Source organism: Panthera tigris, chromosome X (genome assembly GCF_018350195.1).
Source record: "Panthera tigris isolate Pti1 chromosome X, P.tigris_Pti1_mat1.1, whole genome shotgun sequence".
In the NCBI taxonomy this organism is placed as follows: domain Eukaryota; kingdom Metazoa; phylum Chordata; class Mammalia; order Carnivora; family Felidae; genus Panthera; species Panthera tigris.
The window spans coordinates 6,884,306-6,905,551 of record NC_056677.1 but is presented as its reverse complement, the minus strand read 5'-3'; the positions used below and the strand labels follow the sequence as shown (position 1 = coordinate 6,905,551).

At 52.9% G+C, this 21,246-nt stretch overlaps 1 protein-coding gene across 6 annotated transcripts in view; it reads right to left on the bottom strand.

Annotated features, from left to right (window-relative positions):
• Positions 1 to 3,446: 3,446 nt before the first annotated feature.
• SHROOM2 (shroom family member 2) overlaps positions 3,447 to 21,246 on the bottom strand; it is a 157,442-nt gene continuing 139,642 nt past the window's right edge. For 4 of the 6 annotated variants that reach the window (XM_042974107.1, XM_042974110.1, XM_042974111.1 and 1 more), the window contains 5 exons: positions 17,588 to 18,112; positions 16,509 to 16,680; positions 10,130 to 10,402; positions 6,885 to 7,228; positions 3,447 to 4,891 (listed from right to left, as the gene is read on the bottom strand). In XM_042974107.1, coding sequence (XP_042830041.1) covers positions 6,962 to 7,228; positions 10,130 to 10,402; positions 16,509 to 16,680; positions 17,588 to 18,112 — 1,237 coding nt within the window. In that variant the 3' untranslated portion in view covers positions 3,447 to 4,891; positions 6,885 to 6,961. The remainder of the gene's footprint in view (positions 4,892 to 6,884; positions 7,229 to 10,129; positions 10,403 to 16,508; positions 16,681 to 17,587; positions 18,113 to 21,246) is intronic. The other 2 variants (XM_042974108.1, XM_042974109.1) reach the window with 2 other exon arrangements.

The following is a 21,246-nucleotide window of genomic DNA, read 5'->3' as shown; positions in this document are numbered from 1 at the left end:
CACACCCAATGACCTTTATAACCAAGGTTACAACTGGGAACAAATAGGAAAAAATCCCATTCTGAGAATACGGTTAATGAACTATTGAGTACCTTTATAGTGGGCTATCACACAGCAATTAAACGCGATGTTAACAAATAACTAGAGGAAAATTCCCAACATTGCTAAGTATAAAGATTATTTTATTATTAACAATTTTTTTGATGTTTGTATTTACTTTTGAGAGACAGAAAGCACGGGCTGGGGAGGGGCAGAGAGGCAGGGAGACAGCAGCCGAAGCGGGCTGTGCACTGACAGCAGAGAGCCCGATGCGGGGCCTGAACCCAGGAGCTGTGAGATCAAGACCTGAGCCAAAGTCGGATGCGTAACCGACTGAGCCACTTGAGGTCACCCGATGTGGGACTTGAACGCTTGAGCTGGGAGATCATGACCTGAGCTGAAGTGAGCCACCCAGGCACCCTAAGTAAAGACTTCAACAACATGATTAGTAGACTCCTGTTTCTCGGGAGAAAAAAAGAAGGACAGGAGAGAGAGAAGAAGGGAAGACCTGTGAATATATTACGTCTCATGGCAACAGGTCTCTGACAGTGGTAGCATCTTCACCTGCACTGGATGGGAAAGAACGTTGTGGGCGTGGAATGGGATAGAGCGTGCTATGGGCCTAGTAGACTTTCATGTCTCCTGGGAAAGTCCTAGAGCTGTCACCAGGGGTGGCTGGCATGCCAGAGAGATGTCAATAGGGAAGGTGGGGCCATAGGGATGGCAGGAATGGATGTGGGGACAGTAGGCGTGTGCCCGGAGACCTACAATCGAACGCCGGCTGGTGGGGAGAAACGTCCTACTGGTGGGGAGAAAACGCCAAATATGTGCTTGGCACAGAATATTAAACATATATTGTCAGCTACGGATGTGCACGCGTACGTGCGTATGTGGGTTTTTTGTGGCTGTTGTGTATTTTCCATCTTACCCAAAGCTTATTTGGATAATCTACACAAAATTGAATTTGAAGACCGCAGTCTTATACGGAGACAGACAGACTTAGGTTTTCCCCCCACCTCTGGGGACGGGAGCCCCCTAGACCAAACACTCACAGTGCTCCATTACCACCAGTGGTGGCCATCCTTATTACTGGGTCTCTCAAGATATGCTGACATTTTGGCTGATTAAAAATATTAGAACAGGGGCGCCTGGGTGGCTCAGTCGGTTAAGCGGCCGACTTCGGCTCAGGTCACGATCTCGCGGTCCGTGAGATCGAGCCCCGCGTCGGGCTCTGTGCTGACAGCTCGGAGCCTGGAGCCTGTTTCCGATTCTGTGTGTCTCTCTCTCTGACCCTTCCCTGTTCATGCTCTGTCTCTCCCTGTCTCAAAAATAAATAAAACGTTAAAAAAAAATTAAAAAAAAAAAAATTAAATTGGGGGCACCTGGGTGGCTTGGTCAGTTCAGCATCTGACTCTAGATTTGGGCTCAGCTTATGGTCCCACGGTTCCCGAATTCGAGCCCCACGTCGGGCTCTGCTCTGCGCAGACAGCGCGGAGCCTGCTTGGGATTCTGTCCCTCTCCCTCTCTCTCTGCCTGTCCCCTGCTTGCTCTCTCTCAAAAATAAAATAAATAAATCAAAATATTAACTTTTTAAACACAGGGTGGAAGCAATCCAAGTTCAAGTACATTTGGAAACCCTGAGTGAATCTGAAAACGAGTCTTTATTGCAGGCTTCCTTGGAAACTTCACTACACTCCGAGAATCTCTTCGAGAGAAATACATAGCAGAGACACCCAGGCTCACTGGATAGTTTTCCTCTTGGCTTTTCTCTGGAGACTATCCTGCGTGCCTTTCAGTACTTAGATCCCAGGGGCTGTTCCTGTTTGGAACCTTCAAAAATTGGCACACCCCATCGGCTCCTCCCTGCTGACCTTGCGTTCTATGTCCTTTCTGGTCTCAGGCTTGACAGTAATAAAATCAAGGCACCCGCTTCCTGTGACCCATGCAACATCCCTCTATCTCCGGACACCGACGCAGAAGAGGCTGAAGGGAGAACCTGGGAGGGTAAAGGTAGAGGCAGCAAGATTGAGACGGTAATGCGACGAACTCGGTCCTTGTTTCCCTCTGTGCGTTGTCAGCAGCACGTGCTCCATGGCCCGACCTCAAGTGCCTGGCACACAGGTGTTCCATACACGGCACCCAGGAGGAGGGGAAAAAAAGGAAATCTCATGCTGCTCAGTGATCCATACTGTGTAACCGGTTTTATTTCTTCGCCCATTCAATACCTGTGTATAAATTAAGCGCCTACTCATACCAGGCACCAAGCAGGGAAGCACAGACATACACAAAACCCTGCCTTGTGCTCTGAGGGCTGAGGGTTTAGTGAGCTACGACTGACAGCCCTGAATACACCTCCACGTGGTCCTCGCCGGGACGGATCACGCCATCTAGTAGGCCTCGTCTTTGAATCTGATGACCTGGTTTATCTGGCACAGCCCTATCCTTTCGTGAAATTTGCCAAAGACATCGTCATCACGTTCTGTTAGGTCTACCATGTCATTCCTCTCCGCCTGCCTGTGTCAGGAGGTGCCCGAATGACCACTAGCCTCTGGGGAACCTGGAGGAGACGAGGAGACGAGGAGGAGAGGGTGCACTATCCAGCTTGGGTTGACTGGGATGTTTATGTGGGTCACCGGGACTCAAGATGTAGCACACACGAACGATAAACACACCGCGCATTGCTTTTCTTCTCTTAACGGGAAGTGCACAACCCAGGCTCTCAGAATGTCCGCGCTTGTAGGTACAGACCTGCAGCAGTCCCGGCAGACAGGTCGGAAAATGGAGCGAGTGTCTGGTGTCCCCATATCCCAGGCTGTCTCAGGGTACCCGACACAGCTCATCCCGTACAAGTCTGATGGGCCCGCACCAAAGACCAAGCCGTCACCAATGTGGTTCACCAGCCCGAGCACACAAGTTCTCAGGGACGCAACCCTGCACGCTGTCATCAGCGGGTCATGGAACATGGCACACAGATCGCAGAACGGCCCAGCCTAGCACCACAGCAGCACTCTCGAACTGCATTTGAACTGCCCCCAGTTAGTAATCTCTTGACCATTCCAGAACTCAAAGGAGACACGCTGAAGTCACCTGGCAGAAGCCAGAAATAAAAACAAAATGTGTGGTATTCATCCACTGAAAAAAAAATCTGACTTGTGAGTTTTTCATTCTCAGTAAATATCCACTCTAATTTTGAATAATTTTTACTTATGAAATTTGTTTCTTTAATGTTTATTTTTGCGATAGAGCAGGGGATAGGCAGAGCGGGGAGGGGGGGTAGACAGAGGGTCTGAAGCAGGCTCTGAGATGTCAGCGCGGTGCCCCACGCGGGCCTCAAACTCATGAACTGCAAGATGGTGACCTGAGCCAAAGTCGGACGCTTAACCGACCGAGCCACCCAGGCGCCCGTTGAATAATTTTTATTAAAGAGACTCTCCCCGCTCCCATCCAGCCTTGACGCCTCGCAAACCTGCTGCAGACCAGAACCCTTTCTCATCCTCCCATGCAACAGAAATCCCCGTCTCCTGTGCGGCTCTGGCAGATCGTTCAGGGAAGGCCTGTCCCTCCAAGACCAGAGAGAATGATGCACCCACAAGAGTAGACGCCTCCGCAGCACTTTTTTCCAGGCCTAGTGTGGCCTCTAAGCACATGAACAACATGTGCTTGCTTGAGCTCCCCAGGCCTTCTCCAGTGACACAGGACGAAACTCGGAGAGCCCGAGTACCTTGGTCACGGCCATACGACTAGGGAGCGGCAGGCAGAGGTGGCCTCGCCCTGGGGACGTGGCTTCTGGGTCCAGGACGCTTGAGCGCTACCCCATCAGAGCAGACGCCGGCGTGGGAGATGCAGCTCATCAGTGGCCCGAATTCTTCACACCTGGTGTCCACACTCTGCCACGTGACGACACGGCTCCTCCCACCGAAGAGGTGGGGCACATCCCACCACCTCTCTGAGTTCGGCTGTGGGGCTTGCTTTGGCAACGGAAGGTTAGCGGTGTGATATAATCAGGTATGTGGAAAAACACCTTTGTGCCCGGGTCGGTTCTCTCGTGCATCCGCCACGGACTTCCCCAGGCCAGGCTGCCGGTTCCAGGAGAAAGACGAGAGACACACGGAGCAGAGTACCATGATCGCCGCGTGTGTGAGCTCAAGAGATACCGTACTGCACACTGAGATCCCACAGTTGCTTGTTACGCAGCATCACTACGGCCACGGCTGACTGATACAACCTGTGTCCCCTGACTTTTGCCTGCCTGCAAACCGATCAGCCTTAGCTAGGCTGGCCTAAAGTTACACACATATAGAGAATCCATCCCACAATTTATCAGTGGCTTAAGAATTTGACCTATGGTGAGGACAGCTGGATTAAAAAAAAAAAAAAAAGATAGAACATAGGTAAGTCAAAGACACGCTCCATTCACTCAAGGACACATTTATTCTGTTAAAAGTCAAGCAGGACGATACGATGAGAGCTAAGTGGTAAGGGTCGAGCATGAAGTACGTACACATTTTCCACACTGGACTGCAGGATAAAAGCCACAGGCCATACCCCTGACTGAAATCTCGCCATACAGAGCATTCCACAGCTGTGTTACGACAGAGGGGGAGGAATCAGCCGCCACCTAAGAATGCCAAGGGCAAAACATTAGCACCAGATTGTTGTTGTATGCAATAACATAGCTATGTACAAAGATATGTACATCGACTCACTGGAATCTTTGGGTCCCTGCTGACTAGACGCTGAAGAGGCAAACAGGGGAAGGTACAGGACAGTGACCCCATGTGCTTCGCGGCAAGGGGGACAGAGCACTGTATATTGCTGTGTGTAAGGGAAGGTCCTCAAAAGACCTAAAAGGCTGGATAGAGACACACACCTCCTGTTACTCACATTTTACATATATATCATCAGAATGATTCACAATACTGTATTCGAGGGGAAAGATCACAGATAAATGCTTTGTCTAAATTAAAAGCAAAACACGCTGAAATTACTGTGTTTGTCCCCCTGAGGAGAATGACAGAGGTCCGTGGACAGCCAACTTGACCTTCTCTGAAGTGACCAGTTTTCACAGGAAGGGACTACAGCAGGAGGAAAGGAGGACACGTCATTGGCAGGATGGGGATTTTTTTTCAAGTCAGAAATCGCTTAATTCAATAGGACTGGAAACTTCTGAAAAGGCATAGAGCTTTCTGGCATGAGTGGATTGCCAAAAAGAGGGTTTATTGCGTGCGTTACTGAAGCTTGCCACTTTGGGACCCCCGTGGGGTGCAGAGACGTCAGTGCTGTGGCTCAGGGGTCCAGCTCCCCCCCTCTGGCTCATCAAGTACAGACAGCGGTCTGTTAAGACATTTGTGTGCACGTGTGTTCTGGGAAGGCAACCGTCGCCGCGGCCAAAGGGACGTGTCCCCACCTGTCGGAAAACTTTCATGGGAATAGGGGAAATGAGGATCCAAATGATCCCTCGATCAAACAAATGTCCGATCATCACTTCAACATGACGTCGTCCAAGGGGCTGTCCTGCCATTTACCACGCGTTTAATCGGATGAGCATCTGTGAAGAAGCTCTACATCGGCGTAGATTAAACGGAAGTTATAACCAAGCCGATGGCGGTTGAATGTCTTTCCACGTGCTTATTTTATTGCCCGTGCACACGGCCTCTGTGCTGAAGCACCCAGTTATGTTTCTTGCCCATGTACTAACCAGCTGTTTGTTCTCTTGCTTCTGAAAGTTCTTCACACGGTCTAGATCCTTTGTCATAGACATGATTAGCACATCTTTCCTCCCAGTCTGTGACTTGTCCACTGGAAACTGACAGCATGACAGTGTTTTCTTAGTGAGCAGACTCTCTTGAGAAACTTGCGATTTCAGCTGATAAACAGGGGACAGAATCTATAAACTGTGGCAGAAAAAGATCGGGTTTGGGAGTTGTAATACTCCATGGGGCCTCTGAAAGCGCAGAGAGGAAAGGTTCTTACAAGTAAATGGAAAGTAACCCTTACGGCATGGCAATAGATTTAAAGAGGCAAAAACAGAAACGTAGGCAATTGTCACTAACAACCATACGCACACAAAATAAGTGTTACAGGCAGAAGGTAATTTCAGAAATATGCTGTTGGTCTCATGAAACAAGTATCTAGCGAGCACATGACTCCTACTGGACACACTATTGACCGAGGACTTTCACTTTGCAGGAAAAGATCACTTGAACCGTGACGCCAGGACTGAAGCTCCTTGTGCTGTGCACGTGTTTTAAAGCATGCACACGATTCTTTCTGTGGCGATTTCAGGATGCGTGAAGCCAACACATAAGGTGTTCATTTCACAGTGGGTTTTTAACCACTGGGAAACCATTCCCCTTTCCAAAAGGTTAGTAACTTCTCATCATATCATCGTGGTTTTGCTGGGAGACTGAATGAAGGACGAGGAAGGGTCCACACCATCGGACGAATGGGGTACGACGGGGCAGCCCACGCTTCCCAGGGTAAGGAATCGCAGGGTAAGACGGGAGCCAGGGGTTCCCCGCTCATGCGCCTTCGAGACTCACTCAGGCTGCTTCCCGGGCGGTTGGTTCAGGATGTGAAGACGGGAGGAAGGGCACCCCTACCAGTGAGAAGGACCACTTGCATGCACTACACAGTCTATACTGCGGGAACCCGCCACCCTCCGGAGGCTGGGCCACGTGTGGTAACTGGCAAAGCAAAATGGCTAATGGTGAGATGTTCTGCTCAGCGTTCAACGGGGAAGCTAAAACACATTAAATAGACCATCGCAAACACACACGGAAGTTATTGCTTCTCTAAAGCAGCCATCCCGCTAGGGGACGACTCGGGCTGCAGGACATAAATACCGGCTGGGGTCTCCGCGTGCATCCTCCGGAACCGAGCTCAGAGGGGCACTTTCCGGCCTCCGCCAGGGAGGGCCCTCCTATTTGCCTCTTTCGGGCTGCAGGCTGTCGAACAGACACTTGAGCTGCTCTTCGCCCAGGTGTATCTTGTCTTCCAGCTCGCGCTGCTCGATGATGAGGGCAGACTTCATCTTCACGAAGTGCTCGCAGTCGGCCAGGCTCTCCTCGCTGAGGTAGCTGGCCAGGATGTCGAACACGATCCGCTCCCGGCGGTCCAGGTTCTCCTTCAGTTCCTTGGCGTCCTCGTGCTGCTGGATGAGGACCCGCTGCTTCTCGAGCAGCGATTGCTGGGGAGAGAGAGAGAGACAAGCCCGTTGAGGACCAGGGCGAGAGCAGGGGCTCCGGGCGGCCGCCGCAAGATGCCGGCCACGCTGCGGGCTGCTTCAGGGGACACCCTGACGCCAGGTTAGGGAACAGAGGTCTGACGGCCTCTGCACGGAGATACTCGGGCGCGGCTAGCCCCAGCCCTTCCTCGAGAGCTCACAGGCTCGTCCCGCCTCCCATTTCTTCCCACTGGCCTGGAACGGCTCACAGGAACAGCCTTGACGAGAAGAGCTGTCCCCGGACAGATAAGGACAGAATTCTGAGAGGCTCGAAAGGTGTAAAGGACTTAGGGATCCCATGCGCGTCAGAGGCCTGACCGTGACAACACCGAGGCAAAGGCAGCAAAAGGCGCGGATTCCGAAGAACTCGCGGAGCGGGGTGTGTACACCCTTCCGCAGGAGAAGAGCCCCTGGGCGAGCTTGCAGGGCACGCGTGAGGGAGCAAGGACAGGCAGGACAGACGCAGGGTGACGGGGGAGACTCCCCGGCTCCCCACACGGGCCCGCTCTGGGGGACACGGACGACCCCGTTCCCAAAATGTGGCACTCACAGCCGCACCGTCTCTCCGCAAAATACACACCTAACGGTCCCTGCCTTCTCTAAGTTTAACGAAAACTAAGAAAGGAAGAGATGAGTGCATTCAGTCTCCCACTGTCGGCTGGGGGAGGCTGGGGCTTCATTTCCTCCGTGTGATTTTTACTTGGGCAGCAGGACAGCCGCTCTCATTCCGCCACTTTGCAACGTGGCCACGCACAGTTACCAACAGCCACCGTGAGAGTCCAGCATGTGGCGGCTCTCTGTAAAACGCCCGCACACAGAGAGCGCGCGATGAACGTGAGCGGCCACCGTCACTAAGCAGAAACTGTCTTGGTGGGCGGGTCACTAAGCAGAAACTGTCTTGGTAGGCGTCAGGTCCCCTGCCCACTCCCGTGCAACACCGCCCTCTTCAGGTCACGCGCACAGGGAATTCTCACGCAAAGAGGAGGCAAAGCAAATCCGTTAAACCCAAAGGGAAAGGTGCTAACAGACCCTAGAAGTGTGCTTTGGATTATTAACATCGGTCCGGCTGGGGCGCCTGCACGGCTTTGTCAGGTAAGTGTCCGACTCTTGAATGTTGGCTCAGGTCACGATCTTGTGGGTTGTGAGTCCGAGCCCCGCATCAGGGGAAAGAGCCTTGGGATTCTCTCTCTCCCTCTCTCTCTGCCCCTCCCATGCTGGTGTGTGCAGGAACTCTCTCTCAAAATAAATACATGAAAACTTAAAACAAAACCAGTCAGGCTGACTAGGGACAGGAGGCTGCAGAGGCTGGGAGAGGACCTGATGGGGACATTTTCTGTCTGGAAAGATGGAGGGAGCCTCAGAAAACGTTCTGCGGTGTCTTTTAACTAGTTACTATGTTGTCTCTGAAAACCTTAGCGTCTCCAAACTTCCGCTGCCTGACGCAGATTTTCCTCCAACGCCAACCCTGCTGGAGACGGGGCCTCCTCACTGCCCCTGGCTGGGGGAATGCAACACTCCATTCACAGGGAGCCCCCGGGACGTGCTGAGGGCTCCAGAGCCTGGTACTCAGGAGGACCACGTGCGTGGTCCTTAGCGTTGGCATTCCTTCATCATCCCCAAATTCTAAATAAAGTATCTGTCCGTTCCACCCACACGGAGGGAAAGATAGATTATAGAGGAGCTGAGTTGCAAAGACCACACTAGTTGTTCACTTAAATCAATACTCGAGAACATTCCAATTATGTATAAACGAATCTCTTTCTCGTTCAAGTTTTTTTTTAAGAATATTTTTATTTTTGAGAGAGACAGAGCACACACGAGTGGGGTAGAAGCAGAGAGAGAGAGACTCCCAAGCAGGCTCTGTGCTGATAGCAGAGAGCTCAATACGGGGCTCCAACACTCGAACCACAGATCATGACCTGAGCCAGTCGGACACTCAACAGGCGGAGACACCCAGGCACCCCTCGCGTTACCTTCCTCTCCTCAGATACACGTGGCAAAGACGAGGAAATCAGAAAGTGGAATCTGAACATCACCCAAGGGTCCCGGCTATTTTGTCAATGCTTATCCAGTATGTTCAAACGGTAGTCATCAACGACTTAGCTAAGCACAGAACGACAACGTCTGCGAGCTGCGCTCGAGAACATTTAGGTCGCCTGAAAGCGCTCTCACCTAGAGTAAGGGAGAGGGCTAACTCTTCTGCTCCCCTTTCAGAGAAGGAGCCGTATTAATAATAAAGATGATCATTTGAGGGCCTACAGAGAGAAGCAAACTCCATGTTCTACTGATATTTGACCCAGGAAGTGAAGTCAACAAGGGGGCTATTACTTCCTGCATTCTGCAAACCCCCTAAGAGACACGTTCCAGGCTGCACACCTCAAGAGAGGGGGAAGAGGCAGACAAGTCCTCGACTGCTTCCAGACTGCCGTGTGCACTCCTGTTAAAAGCAGCGACAACATCACATTCCATTCTCAGTGAGACCCACTTACACGCATGGTCAAGAAAGGTGAAAGAGACTATTTCCTAGGAAGAGACGCTTATCAGTAATGATCCGTGGGAACAGGTGAGAAGATGTGAAAAGGAGCCCACAGTTCTTCCTGAACATCACAGCAGCCCTGCAGTCCCATGACCACGCCTGTCAGGCCCTGCCCACCACACCCCCCAGCACCTGTCTCCCTCAGTTACCGGCAAAGTGAGGGAGAGCCCTGGACACCCGAAGGCGTCCTGCGCTGGGAGGTGCACAGGCCGCCGCAGGGACCGCGTGAGGCTTCAGGGCACCAACTCATGACGCCCCACGCGGAACCTTCCCGCAACCACCTCCCGCCCCGCCCCCCGCCGGGTCCAGGTCAGACACGTTGTATCTACCCGATCACCAGGAGAAGTAGTGTCATCCAAATTATTGAGGGCGTTTTCTACCCTCGCCAGACGGCCCGACAGCGACAGCAGAAGGTTCACCACTTTGTCCAGGTCCCCAATGAACATCCGGAACTTGTCAAACTCGTTGGGTTTGCACACGTCTTTGGCGATGGCGTCCACCTCGTCCCCCAGTGCGCTGTTGGCACGGATGTCCTCCAGCAGGCTCTCCCGGGCTTCCCGAAGCACTTGCAGCTTGCGACTGATGCTCTCGATGAGCTCCTGCTGTAGGGCACAGGGGGGCATGCAAACACTCGTTAGGGTGACCCGACCTGGCACCTACAGCGGCTGCCCGGGCCCTGTGGTCTCACGTAAGTGACCTGCGTGGGGAAGAGTTGATTTTGCATCAACTTTCTAAGAGAGGCTTTCTAAGACCCGGGGAGGGAGAACAACTCCCGGTGAAGTCCCTGGCGTGACATTTAGACACGAAACTAACCTATTCTCCTCCTGTTAGTGTCCTATCACACAGCGATAGGTAGGCGTGGCCCCTCGAGATAAACCTCATTTCACCTTCACCTTGGCCGGGATTCTCGGGGCCCACGTGAGATTCTGTGCTTCATAGTCTGCAATCTTCCAGTGCAAGAACTGACACGTGCACAAGTTATGGAGTCTCACGCCTGCTACTGAATGGCGTGATTTAAACACATGCTCCACACACAACTGGCAACTTAAAGTTAAAACAAATAAAGGGATGTCAGTAAAATTAAAAGTCTTTTGAGAGCAACCTGACTTGAATGTGACCGAAATGCACATATATTACTAACTTTTAAAAAATATGGCAAGAAAGGGGCGTCTGGGTGGCTCAGTCGGTTAAGAGTCCGACTTTGGCTCAGGTAATGATCACGGTTTGTGGGTTCGAGCCCCGAGTTGGGCTCTGCTGACAGTTGAGAGCCTGGAGCCTGCTCTGGATTCTGTGCCCCCCCCCTCTCTCTCTGTCCCTCCCCCACTCATGCTTTGTCCCCCTCTCTCTCAAAAACAAAAGCATTAAAAAAATATTTTAGATAAAATAAAATAAAATAAATATGGCAAGATATAGTCTCAAAAGTTATCATTTTATGCGTTTTTAAGCGTACCACTCTGTGGCATTAAGTACATTCACGTCGTGGGCAACCGTGACCACCGCCCATCTCCAGAACTTCCTCATGTTACCCAACTGACACTCTGACCATTAAACGTGAGTTCCCCACCCCCCTTTTCCACAGGCCCTTTAAGTGATTGTCTTTTAAAGGGGCAAAAATAAAAAACAAAACATGTAAACCGGCCTTCCTGCTGAAGTGGCAGGATTTGAGTGGCAAAGATGCTCTGCCCCCTCTGGCAGATCTGGGGAAACGTACAGGGATGGCTCTAAAGGAACGCAGCAGGTGAGCCCAGGCTGCCAAAACCACTGTCTTCCGAGCACGGATGCCTGTGTGCCGTCAGGCCCACCCACAGCAGAAGCGCCAGGGCGTTCACCCCCACGTGCTGAACCACACACAGCCCACGTGAACCCCCGCACGCCACAGCGCCGAGGTGCACAAACCCAAATGAAGACTGCAGAATGTGAACGCTCACGTCCAGTTAGGATGTTCAGCTCAGCCTGCTGCAACAAGGGACGCCACGTATAGAAAGCGGACCTATGAAGTCCCCCCACACCGTCACCGCGTGTCCTGGGCCCTTTACAGACTCCAACCCCACAGGGAGCCGGCAGAGGCGAGCGGAGAGAAGTCACCCGCCCGGAGGGAGCGACGTCTCATCAAGCTCTCCAGGACCGTGATCCTGGCTGCACAGGGGAAAAGGAGCCCGCACCTCCAGGACTGACACGAAAGCTGAACGCGTGCCTGCGTGACAATCACCAGCCTGGCGGCTTGCGGTAGGTACCCGTACTTGGCAGGTATCAGCAGTCCTGCATGCAGGCTGAGAAGGTGCCCCGGCTTAACAGACAACAGTGGGGTAAAACCCGCCTGTCATGGGGCCGCCGGGGTGGCTCAGTCGGTTAAGTGGCCGACGTCAGCTCTGGTCGTGATCTCACGGTTTGTGGGCTCGAGACGACAGCTCAGAGCCTGCAGCCTGCTTCAGACTCTGTGTCTCCCTCTCTCTTTGCCCCTTCCCTGCTCGTGCTCTGCCTCACTCTCTCTCTAAAAAATAAGTAAACGTTAACAAAAATTCAAAAACAAAAAACGCCTGTCCCGATGACAGTTTAGGTGGGCAAAGTCACACGGCGGCACGAAAGACACGCTGAACCACGAGCAAGCCATCGCACGCTTTGCAGGAGCCGATGACGTGTCCGCTTTGTCTGCGGAGGAGACGCTGACGAGAATCCCCATCTGGCGTTGATGCGCGTGCACAAGTAAGTATGACGGTAAGTCCATGGCCTGGAAAGGCATGGGCACCGCCTGCTCGTGGTCCAATCTGCCTAGGGCTTATCGCAATGTCTGGGTATCCTGCAGATTAAGATAGCAGGCAGTTTCAGAGGAGAGCTGTCCTTGTCCTCACTGCAGATTAATCGGCATGGGTTTTCTCCTAAAACACCCAACATGGAATTTATAAACTGCTTTGGGCTTTTTCGGGTCAGGTTCTAGTTAGTCTTCCCTCACTAATTTATTTATTTTACTTATTATTTTGAGAGAGAGAGAGGGAGAGCAGAGGAGGGGCAGATACAGAGAGAGACACAGATTCCGAAGCAGGCTCCAGGCTCCATGCTGTCAGCACAGAGCCCGATGCGGGGCTTGAACCCACGAACTGTGAGATCACGACCTGAGCTACATACAGTCAGACGCTCAACCGACTGAGCCACCCAGGCGCCCCTTCCCTCACTAATGTAAAGCTGTATGTGTCTACAGTTCTGATATTTTCTCTCAGAATGTGGGCTGATGCTTGTGTCTCGGTGCGTCTGGTTACCTACCTATCTGGGGAGACGGTTTAAGTCAACTTCGAGTCCCACGGCTAAGATGGCCTTTTTCAGATACTCATAACTTGAGGGAAGAGCACAAAATGGATTGTAGGGATGGAGAACCTTCCAAATTGTCACCTGCAGGCAACCCGTAACCCGAGTGAACACCTCAAGCAATTCAGAGGATTGTGGATGTGTGAGGACCCCTAGCCAGGGCTTCTGGTAACTTTCCTGTTTCATTCTTCTTTAGCAATTATCGTGATAAAGATTTCACACCAATGCATGATACGCGCCTTCAAAACCTGCAATAACAGCTGAGCGAACTTGAAGCTGGGCGTTTTGGAAGGAGCCCAAATTCCTCTGATTCCTTTATATGTCGTGCGTAAAGTTTTAGAGGGTTTAGAAATACCCTCCCCTTCTTCCATAAAGGGCCAGACACTGACTTTCAGGGATCTTGGGACAAGGCCTGGCCCAGGAAGCATACAGATCACTGGTTATCAGCACCAGCCGGGGTGCAGCAGGCCTCACCCGCCACGTCAGATGAGCCTCGCATGAGCCCATCCGCTTGTGTTCTGCAGCACATGGCATTCAAGAGGGCCTGGGGGGAGAGCAAGTGGTGGCAGAGGCCAGCCACCCCCCCCACCCACCCTGGGTCTCACAGCAGGTGCACTTCCTGCCCCTTACCTCTGTTTCCGGTGCCCCCCGCACACCTACTTTTGTCCCCCTCTGGGCGGGGAATGAGGTCTTTTCTCTCTGGGCCTCGTGCCCACGTCTAAGTTCCAGGGAAGAACCACAACCCTCAGATTCCAGATGTTGACCATGGACCATGGAGTGTCTGCTTCTGCTGAAGAATCCCATATCTCAGTTGGGCCTCTTTCTGGGCAGAGTGTGCCTGAGCCGCCTCGGGTGTAAAAACGGATTTCGCCTTCCTGGGGTAATGCTTCCAACCAGCCACCACAATTCCCTCTCTGCATCCCTGTGTCCTCAGCCTTCTCCTAAAACACAGGGTCACCCGATTTGGCACTCGGGCTCTGTGAGCATGCAGCGATGCTGGGACCATGACAGCCAAGGTCCCTCTGGGCACGTGGGTCCACATGCGATTCGGGGTCAAGCCGCTCTACCGTTACGGCCCATCAGGTACATCCACACGGCACGGACCTCCTTCTCCCCACCGTGAACACTTTGTACAACCACACGACACAGTGTATTTGTGGGTTATGGGAAGAAGGCTGAAAAGACAGGGTGCCAGCTGCCTTTGTCAAATCAAGCCGAAAAGCAGGATTACTGAGTCACTAACACCACAGAGAACTGTGATTTACAGCATTTGCCATTTACTGTGAAATTACTCAACATTTGCATCTGGAATAAGATATGTCAGTTGGGTTAAGAATTTAATCATGCAAGGGTGCCTGGGTGGCTCAGTCGGTTGAGAGTCTGGCTTCAGCTCAGGTCATGATCTCATAGTTTGTGAGTTCGAGCCCCGCATCGGGCTCTCTGCTGACAGCTCAGAGCCTATTTCGGATCCTCTGGCCCCCTCTCTTGCTGCTCCTCCGGCCCCCAAAATAAATAAACATTAAAAAAACCCAAGAATATAATCATGCGGAGTAGGTTGGGGGGGTGCGGGGAGTAGGCTGTCAGGAGCCAAGTTCACAGGGATTCATCTCAATCCCAAAGCAGTCATCTAAGGTGAGGCAGTTGCCCAGCAACTTGAGCCTCCCAAAAGCAGAAAGAGAAAAGAGCCACCCAGATGAAGGCTGGGCAGTACCAGGGCGTGCCCCACCCCAAACTCATCACAGCACGAGAAACAAGGCCATGTCGTAAAAAGAGTCTGCCTTTGTTCGGCTCAGGTCATGATCTTGCGGTTCGCGGGTTCGAGCCCCACGTCAGGCTCTGTGCTGACAGCTCAGAACCTGGAGCCTGCTTCACATTCTGCGTGTCCCTCTCTCTCTCCCCACCCCCCCGGCTCACGTTTGGTATGTCTGTCTGTCTCTCTCTCTCAAAAATAAACATTAAAAAAGAAGAACGAAAAAAGAAAGAAATTGGATATGTGATTGGAAGCCAGATACAAGCCCAGGACTAAAATTCTTATCTTTTATTCCCTTTAATTCCCTTGAACAAAAAAGCAAATATTCCCCAAACTGAAAGTAAATTTCTCTCATGCATGGGTCACAATATTTCTTCTATTATATCTGAAATCAGCCAGTGGTGTTTTTAAACCACCAACTATACACGCATAATCTTTTGGTAAGATTTCTGTTAAAGAAAAAAAAAAAAGTGTTTGTTTTATGAAAGCAGTTTTCCAAAGTACTAAGCATATGGCAAATGCTCACAAAAGGCTGCTTCCCTCCTTTTCTTTCCCTGGTAGTATTTGACGGGCTCAAGGCCCTGGAATAAAGAGTACGTGCTAGCCTCCGAAACGGACTTTCTTTGGCAATCCCGTCATCTGTTTAATGCTAAGGCCTTCCTAAAAAACTAGGTAATCACCTAGATGCCACAGGTCTGGCGTGCTGACAGATCATGGAGATTTAAAGCTAACAGAGCAGTAATGCCATTGACACTGACAGCAGTAATGCTGTCCCTACCATGACTCCATGGCCACTCACTATGTAGTCCCTGACCTCATTTCTGACTTTATCTCCAGTCCTACCCTCCTGGTCCACATAGCTCCAGCTAAAGCCACTGCTGCTTCTCCAATGTGTCACGAGCCTACCACCTCAGGACCTTCGCAGCGGCTGGTCCCCTTCCCCCAGTGCACCCAGATATCCACACGGCTCACCCTTCACGCCACTCTAGGTTGCTGCTGTTCAATCATCCCCTGGCCGGAGCCCTCTCTAGAATCACCTTCCTTTGTTTCCCTCGATTCTTTCACTCTGTTTTGATTCTCTCACCATCCAACGTACCACATTAAACGTTGGCAAACTCTTTCCATAAAGGGGTAGACAGTAAAGATCCTCGACGTTCCAGGTGGCGTGGTCAGCTGCAACTACTCAGCCCTGCTTCTGTGGAAGGAAAGCCACCAGAGAGCGTCTCTAAATGAATAAATGTGCCTGTGCGTCAATACAACTTTGCTCACAAAACCAGGTTTGGCCCACAGGCTGCAGTGTGCCGACCCCCTACTGTGTATTTGTTTTCATGTGGGCTGAACAGAGGCTCCCCTCTGGAAAGGAAGGGCTGCGTTCTGTTTGGTCTCCTGCTGTACCCCTAAGCGCCCGGGAGTTCTAGGAGACAAGAAATGACGCTGCCTGGTGGACAAAGCACTTTACAAGCACTATGTGGGGACTGTGATCTCCTGGCTGCAGGTATTAGAACCTGATATTCAAAGAGAACAGGTAACTTGCCGAAGGTCACAGCATGAAGTCCGCAGCATTTTAACTAGGGTGGAAGGCACAGGTTACTTGGACCGTGACGTGCGGCCCCTTCTCTGCCAACGAGCACGGTTTCATTGGCAACGGCCTTTCCTACCTTCTTCACCGCCAGGTCGTGGTCCAAGTCGCTCCCCGAATCCTCCTCGGGCTCCTGCTGCTCCTGCAGATCCTTCATCTTGATCAGCAGCTCCGCCTTGGGGACCGAAGTGCTGTAGTACGTGGAACTGGTGGCCAGGGACATGGCCGCCGGCACGCTCGGCTCCTCTCTCCTACGTAAAAAGGTCAGAACCGCAACTGGCTGTGACCCTACGCGCACGTGCCCCCTTCCAGCTCACGGCCTCGGTCCCGACGAGCCAATGGGGCCGCTAACCAAAAGACGACAGCCGGGGGATGGGACCGCCAACGGGGGGGCGGAGGGGCAGCCCTTGGCTGCAGCCGTGTCTGCTCCCTCTTGCTTTGAGCCGACTCACCCCCTCTGCCCCTGTCTCGGGCATCTCACGGGCACTCCCACCTACTGTCAGTTAACGACGCGTACGGACACAACGGATATAAACAGGACAGATGTGAGCACACGCCTGTGCAGGTGGCCCACGGAATGAGACAGGTCGCAAAGCACGTTCCCCCAAACCGTGGAAATGCATCCGTTCGCTCCGTTCCACAAGCGGGAACAGAAAGCCTCCTTAGTAACTAGGACATTCAGGAGCCTTCGTGACTGACACCTGGGGCTGTGGGGGTGTCCTGTCCACCGCAGGGTGTTGGGCAGCCTCCCTGTCTCCACCCACAGGATGCCGGGAGCACCTCGCGGGGGCGACAACTAAAAACGTACCCGGACATTGCCAAGTGTCCCCTGGAGGGAGACGACGGCCCAGCTGAGAAGCGCTGTCTTCTGAGAGGCGCCTGCGGGCATCGCAGGAGCTGCGCTATCCTCACATCTTTGCCAGGCCTCAGAGTCGTCATCCCCAGCCACGGGCCTTAGCGCTTCTTTTGGGAGGGTCCCCGGACGGCCAAAACGTGCTAAGTAAGCACTGGGCAGTACTTTCGGAAACCTGCCCCCCAGAAGCAATCATGAAAACAGACACACGGAGAAGGCACTTGCCCCCTGGAGCGAACCAGATGCTAAGAGGGAGCAGAGCACCAAGCGGCCACACCGCGCCCCTGAAGGCGGCGCTTACTCACTTCTCGTCCGTGGTCCCAGGAGAGGGGACTTTGGGGAGCAGCTTTCTCCGCTGCTGGGCTTCTTCCAGCAGGTGCTCGTCTTTGGGGAAGATCCCCTCCATCAGGTCCATGGTGGTTCTGATCTTCACGCTGGGGTCCAGGATGTCGGCCAGAGACTTCTCCTTGCCCACGATCTCCCGGGCCAGCTCTTCTGACTTCAGGTCTTCGGCTGTCCTCTCCTTGGTCTTCACGTAGCTGAGCCCGGACGGAGAGGCCCCGCTGTCCTTGGCAGTGGGCGCGGGGGCTTCGGGGGGCTGGGGCGGGGGCTCGGCGCCCTGGCGGCTGTACACGCAGAAGCGGGAGTAGAACTGCTCCGAGGTGCTGAGGGTCTTGATGTGGTCTTTCTCCAGCCCGCTGGGCAGTGTGGGCAGCTCGGTGGCGCGGGCCAGGCCCTGGCGGCTCTCCTTCTCAGGCCGGCTCTCCGAGTGCACAATCTTGATGGGCACCATCTTCACAGTGGTATTGTTGTCAATCACCCGCTCGATTCTGGAAAGAGAAGAGCCGTGTGCTGAAAACGCAAAGTGAGCCCTGCCGTCGACGCCTACCCAGGAGAGAAACCCGCTGGTCCCTCACCTGCTCTTCCGGCTGGGGAACCCAGGCTCAAAGACCTTTGGCCACTGAGCTGGAAGGAGCCTCCGTGATCACAGACCCAGGACGGGGAATGGAGGTCGAGGAGGCCTGCGTTCCTGACCCTGAGCGTCTGGACACCTTTTCCATTTTCAAAATCACCCACACCCCTAGGGGAGCCGGGGGTGTATCCCTGGGCTTGCTGACTGAGAGGAGGGTGGTTTAACACGCGTTTTCATGCGGATAATAGTGCAAACATTAACAGGCCCTGCTCGGTGACATTCTCCTTTGTCGGGGGACCTGCAACAGGCTTCCTTTCACAGTTATCATTAAAGCCTTCCCTCGCTGCCTCTCCAAGCAGGGCCAGTACATACCCACGGGTGCCTGCGTGGTTCTGGGGCCGCCGGGAGACTTCTAGAAAGATTGCCTATGTTTTTTTTCTTTTAATGTTTATTTTTGAAAAAGAAAGTGCAAGTGGGGTAGGGGCAGATGGGGGAGCAGAGGATCGTTTGAAGTTTAAGCAAAAAATCCCCAGACGACTGTTAAAGATTTAAAAGTAAGCCACCTAGGGGCACCTGGGTGGCTCAGCCGGCTGAGCGTCCGATTTCGGCTCAGGTTATGATCTCACGGCTCGTGGGTTCGAGCCCCGTGTCGGGCTCTGTGCTGACACCTTGGAGCCTAGAGTCTGCTTCCGATTCTGTGTCTCCCCCTCTCTCTGTCCCTTTCCCACTCACACTTTCCTCTCTCTCAAAAATGAACAAACGTTGGAAAAACAAATACGTAAAAAAGTCAGCTACCTAGTGTTAGCACACGAGTTGAAGCATTTGTTTTGGTAGGAATGCCCATTCTGAAATCCCTCAGAGGCTAGGAATGCTTCCTCTCCTCTCTCCGCACTCCTGCTGGGGGCTCAGGGCCTGGTACACAGGGAAGGCTCAACAGCGCGTGAAGGTGGGAGCCTGCCCTGCACCCTGGCTGGCGCCCCAGCAGGCAGGAGCGCGTGCACACTCATGGTCAAGGGGTAGCTGGAAGGAGGGAGAGGCCGGACATGGAGGGAGATGAGGCGAGCAGCTCTGCTCAAGAGATCCAAGTCAGCAGAGAGCAGGGCAATTTCTTTTACATTTTTATTTCTAAAATTATTTTTGTTAATGTTTATTTATCGTTGAGAGAGACAGACAGAGCATACGTGGGGGAGGGGCAGAGACAGAGGGAGACACAGAATCGGAAGCAGGCTCCAGGTTCTGAGCTGTCAGCACAGAGCCCGACGTGGGGCTCGAACTCAGGGACCGTGAGATCATGACCCGAGGCTGAAGTTGGACGCTTAACTGACTGCCCCACCGAGGCACCCCTTTCTTTTAAATTTTTAAACGTTTATTCATTTTTGAGAGTGGGGGAGGGCAGAGAGAAGGGGATAGAGGATCGATCCAAGCAGGCTCCACGCCATCAATGCAGAGCCCGACGTGGGGCTCGAACTCACGCACTGTGAGACGCTTAGTTGGATGCTTAACTGACTGAACCACTCAGGCGCCCCAAGAACAGTATCTCTGAGCTGAGCCTAAATGACCGGCAGCTCAGGAAGCCCTGACACAGGGGGACCCTGACCCTTCCCCTGCTGACCCATCGGTAGCTGACCGTGCCTCCCTGGTTTCTTGTTCAGCCTGCAGGTCACTGGGATCGCACGCTCTCATACCAGGATTGACCGACGGGGCACACCGTGGGGACGGTGACTAATTCAGTGCACTGTGAGCGAATTTCTGGGTAGCAGCTCTTGGAGGTGGCACGGCCACCATGTGCCTCACTGAGCTTCCTAAGAACAAAGTGTACACATGTGGGTCTGGGTATAGACACTGACCCGGATTCGGGCCCTCTGCGAGCACTCATACAGCAGGGGACATGGTGCACAGGCAACCTTTTCCGACCCAAAAGACACGATGGGTGGGAACACTAAATAATGTGGGTACCCATCACCCCCCAGTATCTTCAATAGGCACTGTCCCTGTTTACTGAAATCCCTCTCAAGCTCCTGGAAAAGACAGAATGAGAAAATCAACACTGGCTTCAGGCAAGAAAAAAATGAAACCCACTCCCTACGTCCTGAGCCGACGCAGGTCACGAGCACTGTGGGAACACATGGCTGTTTCTCCGAGGAGCCCGCGGAGCTCAGACCAGCTCCCGAGAAGCGGGCGGCCTGAGGGGCCCAGGCCAGCTCGCCTGGAACAGTGTCGCACACTTGGCCCGCCACACAGACCACGTTATTGCTTCTTCTTCCCTTCAGAACGGACAACGCTGCCTCCCACTGACAGGTTATCTCAGTGGTGCCCACAGTCTGCATGACACAGAGCACAGACGTGGCCCCCAGATGAAGCTGTGGTTACGAGGCCACACTTGCGGAGATACAGGATGCGATCAGTGGTGTCCTCTCTGCTGAGTTATTTTCAAGGTGGAAAGAAAAGAACAGGGGCGCCTGGGTGGCTCAGTTGGTTAAACATCTGACTCTTCAAAAAAATTTTTTTTAATGTTTATTTATTTTTTTTATTTTTTATTTTTAACGTTTATTTATTTTTGAGACAGAGAGAGACAGAGCATGAACGGGGGAGGGTCTGAGAGAGAGGGAGACACAGAATCTGAAACAGGCTCCAGGCTCTGAGCAGTCAGCACAGAGCCCGACGCGGGGCTCGAACTCACAGACAGTGAGATCGTGACCTGAGCCGAAGTCGGATGCTTAACCGACTGAGCCACCCAGGCACCCTAATGTTTATTTATTTTTGAGAGAGAGAGAGAGAGAGAGAGAGACAGAGAGAGAGATACAGCGTGAGTGGGGGAGGGGCAGAGAGAGATAGAGGGAGACACAGAATGTGAAACAGACTCTGGACTCTGAGCTGTCAGCACAGAGCCCGACGTGGGGCTCGAACCCATGAACCGTGAGATCATGACCTGAGCCGAAGTCGGACGCTCAACCGACTGAGCCACCCAGGCGCCCCTTAACATCTGACTCTTGATTTCTGCTCAGGACATGATCTCTTGGGTCTGGAGTCTGAGCCCTGCGTTGGGCTCTG